The sequence below is a fragment of the Thecamonas trahens genome (genome assembly GCF_000142905.1).
Source record: "Thecamonas trahens ATCC 50062 unplaced genomic scaffold supercont1.14, whole genome shotgun sequence".
Taxonomy (NCBI): Eukaryota; order Apusomonadida; family Apusomonadidae; genus Thecamonas; species Thecamonas trahens.
In genome coordinates, this window is record NW_013657666.1 from 120,560 (window position 1) to 126,308 (window position 5,749).

Here is a 5,749-nt window from a genome sequence, read left to right on the forward strand (position 1 = left end):
CCCCCCCCCCCCCCCCCCGAATCCGTTGGCTCACTCAAAGGCGCTGGCGTCGGCCACAGGCACAGCCATAGCCGCAGCCACACCCAACTCTCAATCTCATGGCGGTGGACGACAACGAGCTGGCGAGAGCGGGGTGGGACACAGCGGACGAGATGCGGGTGGGTGCCTGGTGCCTGGTCGACGAGCTGCATCCAGGCACCGTCGCCTTTGTGGGCTCCATCGTGGAGGCCGAGGGGACATGGGTTGGCGTCACGCTCGATGCTCCGCTCGGCGATCTGGTCCAAGGGCCGATTCGGTACTTTGCATTCAAGAAAGGCTATGGCATGATGGTCCACCCGGCCCGTGTCCGCATTGTGCCCAAGCCCATGTCGCAGAGCGCGCGCGCCGAGCTCGAGCGTGAAGCCCGTGCAGCGGCTGCCCGCCGCCGTCGCCTCCGTCGACGGTCATCGCGCTCGCCACCACCATCATCGCCCGCCCTCAAGCTCGACTCGCAGGAGGCCATGCACGATCTGGTCGAGGCAGAGAAGGTGGCCAAGCTCGCCCGCCGCGCCCGCCTCCGCTTCCCCATCGGGACCCGCGTCGTGGTCAACGGCACCCATTCGGGTGAGGTCTGCTTTATCGGTGCCACAGAGTTTGCCCACGGCCTCTGGTTCGGCATCCACCTGGACGAGCCCGGAGAGGGCAACTGTGACGGCTCGATCAATGGCGTTGACTACTTTGACTCGGAGCCCGACACCGCCGTCTTTGTCCGCAAGGCTGCGCTCGTCCGCATTGCCTCCGCCCCGCTCCGCCGCACCGTCGTGTGACGCCCATCCGTGGCGCTTCAGCTCCAGTTTGCGTTCCAGTTGCTCCGCATCACCCGTGCTGCCAGCGCGCGCCACGCCGCTAGCCCGCGGCTGCCCTGCGGGCCCATGCAGCTGAGCTCAAGGCTCGTCAGCCGCCGCCCGATGCCCAGCACCATCCCGAGCTCGAGCTCGGAGAAGGCCTCGACATGGGTGAGGACCAGCCGGCGGAGCTGCGGCGCCACGCCCACCAGCCACGCCACCTCAAGCAGCGACTGGACGTAGGTGCAGTGCCTAAGCTCGACACTCACCAGCGCGTGCGGCGCGCAGTTCGAGTGCGAGAGCGCAAAGCCGTCGAGCTTGAGCTCGCGCAGCACAGGCAGGCCGTCGAGAACCAGCCCAAGTTTAAGCCCAACGCCCGGCCCGGCCAATAGGTTCGCATCGTACGTCGACAGGTCCGCCGGCTCGCGCCACACCGAGAGGTGCAGCCGTTCGAGGCCGGGCGCGTCGCGGACAATGTAGTCGAGGAGCTCGCGGATGGAAAAGCCTACCGGATGCCGGCCCATGTGGAACCGCTTGAGCGCAAGTGATCGCAGCTGATGCCGCGCCCCGAGGTTGGTCAGCAAGTGCTCCACAAAGCCGAACGAGTAGTCAAGCGCCACCGTGTGGAGCTTGGGCGGGAGCCGCGGCACCTTGCGCCAGTCAATCCATGGATCCGGATCAGTGCCCAGAAACCACACTGCTGAGACCACAAACTCTTCCAGCACTGGCATGGCGCCAAACAGGATGTTGACCTCCCTCTCCGTCAGCTGCCCAGCCGGCACCTCGAGCACGCGCAGCGCATCAAAGCTACTGCCCAGTCCCAGCTGCCGGCTCACCGGTGACAGCACGTCCGTCTGCCGCAGCCGCAGCACCTCGAGCGCCTCAAGCCCTGACAGAGCGTCCAGGTACGACCCATCATCGTCTCCGCCTCCACCGGTCAGCTGCCTACGATCGCCACTGTCGCCAAAGACCTTGCAAAAGGTGAGGACGAGCTCGCGGAGCGGAGGTCGCGCCGCCGCCAGGGCCCGCAGCGCAGCTACCGAGACCGAGAACAAGCCCTCAATGGCCTCGCCGAGGAACTCGTCGCCGAGCTCGAGCACCTCGAGCTTAGGACAGAGTCGCGGCGCGAGGGCCACCACCCAGTCGCCGCACTCAAACGCCTCGCGGCGGACGACCAGCCGACGCAGCCGCGGCGCCGACGCCAGGATGTCGAGGACAAAGAGCGCCTCGGGTGCCACCACGGCCCCGCGACCAAGCGCCTCAACCATCGCCTCGGCGAGCCGGCCGGGCCGCGGTGAGAGCTGTGATGCCTGCGACGACGGCTCTGAGCTCGCGCTTGGTGCGGCGCCGGCGGCGCTCGAGCTCGCACCTCCCGCCTCATCGGCCAGCACCAGCCGCGGCATTCGTCCCGGCCGCGGATACGCCACGTCCGGGAGGACAATTTCAGTGAGCGAGAGTGGAAGCTGCGGGCCGTAGGCGTTAAATGCACGGAAGACCCGGGCGGCGGCGCCCATGTCAAGCTCGACAAGGCCGGTGAGGCGGCCGAGGGCAAAGGCGACACCAGCATCGGTCACGCTGCCGGCGACACGGAGGATGCGGATTGCTGGATGGGCCGAGACGAGGCGGACGAGGACCGAGTCGTCGACCCGCGCCGCAAAGGGAACAAGGTCAAGGACCCGCCACAGCGAGCCGTCGTTGGCGAGGGCGTGCCACTTGCGCGCCACCTGCGCCGCACGCCCGAGCGTCGCCCGGTCCAGCAGCGAGAAGGCATACAGCACAAGCTCCACCGGTAGCGAGTCGAATGTCCGCGGCTCCTTGGGCATCATACGCCTGCCGCGACTTTCTCCACCCCGTGCCCGCGGGCCTGTCGGCAGCGGCGACGCCGGCGGCAGCGCCAGCGCATACGCCCGCACGGCCTGGCGGCGGCGGCGGCATCGGCGGCACCCCGGTCGAGCCCCGTCGTGCCGGTGGCGTGCTAGCCATTCCGGAGAGGGGCAAGAACGAGCTGAGCGAGGGAAGTGTACCTCGGCTCGTTCCCATCCCTGCCCCTGTCCTCTGCGCCGTCATGTCGCCCTCTCGGCCCAGACCACGACCTTTTTTCGGACAGCGACACGCCAGTGGGCTTCCCTTTTACAGCTTGGCGCGGGTCTTCTGGGTCGACGGCTGCGACATGCCCGACCAGGCGCCCGAGGCGTTACATGCTGCCACGGCGTATGTGTATATGGTGTCGGCCTTGAGGCCGGCGTCGTAAAACATGAGGCCCGGGCCCTCGTAGACGAGCTCAAACTGCGAGCCGGGCGTCGATCGATAGACCCGGTAGGCGGTGTACGGACCGTTGGCCGCCGGCGGCGACCATGTCACCACCAGCGCTGCAGTAAAGACGAGCGGGAAGGTGGGTGGGAGCGGCGCCTGCGGGCCGCGCGGTGCCGGCGCCGATCCGGCCCGCTGCGCCCCATGGACGGCGGCGGCATTGTACGTCCGCAGGTAGTAGCCGCTGCCAGCGCCCGGGCCACTGCCGGCGCCCAATGCCGCCGCAGGCCGCGCCGCGTGCAACGCGTGCGCCGTCCGCGACTGCTCCTGCGCCAGCAGAGCCTGCTCGGTCCGCAGTGCCGCCAGCTGCGTCTGCTGCGCCTGGAACGAGGCCGACAGCGAGGCCATCAGCGGATGGGTGTACGGCGAGCTCGGCGGGACCGACCGCCGCACGCTGCCCCCAACGCCTGCGCCCGCACTCGCGCCTGCATACGCCTCATACACGCTTGGTGCCGGTGCAGCCGCATTCGCAGATGCAGGAACATGCACTGGGGTAGGAGAGGACGACGGTGACGGTGACGATCGCTTCAGCTCGGCCAGCTGTGACTCGAGCATCTCGATCCGCCGCGCCTGCTCCTGCAGCACCGACATGGTCTCATCGCCCACACCCGGACTTCCCTCGCGTTCGGCAATCGGCGACGACGCTTCGGCTTCCACCTCTCCTGCTGCTCCTGGCACCACTGCTGATACATGCGGCCGCTCGGGTGTTGCCTCTGGCGCCGCTGCCGGCGACGCACCGTTCGGCGCATCTGCGCGGCGCTGCTTGGTCCGCCGCCGCCGCCGCCGCGGTTGGACCGGCTGAACCGGCTGGACCGGCTGGGCCGGCATGGCCTGCCCAGACTTGGCCATGCTGGCACCAGCGTCGTGGAGCTGGGCCTCGCGGGCGGCGTCGACAAGGTCAAGGATGTCGTCCGAGTCGACGGGTGCGTGCTTGTCGACCATGGTCTCGAGCATGTTGCACAGATGATCGACGATGATGCCGGCCTCATGGGCGGCGACGGCATCGGCGAGCGGGTCAGCGTCGAGGGCGTCGCTGAGGGTGACGCGCGCGAGGGCCAGCGCATCGGCGTGCGACGCGAGCACATCGTAGTAGTACACACAGTAGTTGAGCGAGGTCGAGAGTCTGATTGGGTCAAGCGGCGAGAGCTCGCGGCGCGCGAGCTCGTAGCCGGCCTCGTACGCGGCGTGCGCGGCCTTGACAGCTGCGCGGTGCGGGCCCGAGTCCGGCGCGGTGCACTCGGCGAGGTACCGGTGCATGTCGCCGTCGAGTGTCCGGTAGAAGACTTTTGTCTCGGGTGCCGACGATGACGGAAGCAGGTGGTCCGAGATGAGCGAGAGCAGGATGCGCGAGATGGTGTCAAGCTCGGCGTTGACCTTGTCGCGCGAGCTCGCGAGCCTGCTGGCGTACTCTGCGTCGCGTGGCGGGCCAGTGCCCCACTGCAGCGCCTCGATGTGGAACGTCAGCAGCTGCCACATTGAGCGGCGGACAGAGATCGAGTTCTTGAATGCGTACGCGAGGTAGGCGCGCTGGGTCTTGGACAGCTCGTCGCCCGAGCCGCGGGCGGCCATCTTGGCCGCCTCCTCGGCCTTGGCGTCACACACGGCCGCCTGATCCGCAAGCGTGCGCCATGTGATGACGTTGCCGTCGCCGTCGTCGCGTTGCAAGTCGCCAAGCTGTGAGTCGTAGCCGCCAGGCGCCGCCGACCGCAGCGCCGCCGGCGCGCCGGCCGCCGCGGGATGAGTCCCGTCGCCGGTCGGCCGGTCGTATGTCGCGGCCGCAGGCGCCAGCGGCGCGCCCACGGTGGGTGCCAGTCCAAGCGCACTCTCCCAGCCGGCAAGGATCTTGCGGAGGTGGTTGAGAATGATCGGCGTCTGCGGGTTGAGCGGCGACGAGAGCACGTTCTCGTGGTTCGCCCGCCACTCGGTCGCCGCATTCAGCGCCTTGACCGCCACATTGTACGCCTCCTTGGTCGAGCCGAGAATCTCCCAAAGGAAGACAGCGTAGTTGAGGGCGCAGCCGAGCGCTGCCGGCGAGGCCGGCGGCAGATCAAGGGCAAGGCCGTGGGCCTGCCGGTACGCCTCGTTGCCAGCCACGACATCGGCCTCGGCCGCATCGCCGACATGCACCTCGGAGAGGTAGCGGAACACGTCGCCGCGCAGCGTGGCATACGCCACCTTGTCCTCCATGTCGGCCGAGCCCGGCTCGAGCACGTCGGTCACCAGCGCCAGCACGCCCTGCCCAGCCGCCTCCACCTCGGCCCGGATGTTGTCGCGGAGCTCGTACAGCGGCCGCAGCTCGTCCCCCGCCGCACCTCTTGCTGCGCTGCTCTCCGCCTGCTCTGCCGCCAGCAAGTACGCCGACCTTCGTGCCGCCAGCGCCTTCTTGGCCGCATGCGCGTACCGATACCGCGCCGCGTCCGACAGCCGTCCCTCGGCCGCCGCCGCATGCGCCAGCGGCGCCGCCTCGGCGTCCCACGACGCAGCCTCATGCAGCCAGTCGCGGAGCGTCGGCACGTTCATTGCCCTCCTCTCTATCTATATGTTGCCACCGTGGCGTTGCAGTGGAGGAGTGTCACCCCCCCCCCCCCCCCCCCCCTCCCCCCTCCCCCCCTCCC

The 5,749-nt window shown here is 69.0% G+C and overlaps 3 protein-coding genes across 3 annotated transcripts; 1 reads left to right on the plus strand and 2 right to left on the minus strand.

Moving 5' to 3' along the window:
* Positions 1–98: 98 nt before the first annotated feature.
* On the plus strand, positions 99–806 carry AMSG_03696 (uncharacterized protein; the record flags this gene model as incomplete). Its single annotated transcript, XM_013904155.1, has 1 exon — positions 99–806. One exon carries the CDS (start codon positions 99–101, stop codon positions 804–806), a length of 708 nt encoding a protein of 235 aa, XP_013759609.1.
* A 17-nt stretch (positions 807–823) lies between these two features.
* Positions 824–2,647, minus strand: AMSG_03697 (uncharacterized protein; the record flags this gene model as incomplete). The annotated part of the gene is made up of 1 exon (XM_013904156.1): positions 824–2,647. One exon carries the CDS (start codon positions 2,645–2,647, stop codon positions 824–826), a length of 1,824 nt encoding a protein of 607 aa, XP_013759610.1.
* Positions 2,648–2,954: 307 nt separating this feature from the next.
* On the minus strand, positions 2,955–5,654 carry AMSG_03698 (BMH1 protein; the record flags this gene model as incomplete). The annotated part of the gene is made up of 1 exon (XM_013904157.1): positions 2,955–5,654. The coding sequence occupies one exon, from the start codon at positions 5,652–5,654 to the stop codon at positions 2,955–2,957; it is 2,700 nt and encodes an 899-aa protein (XP_013759611.1).
* Between the last annotated feature and the right edge of the window lie 95 nt (positions 5,655–5,749).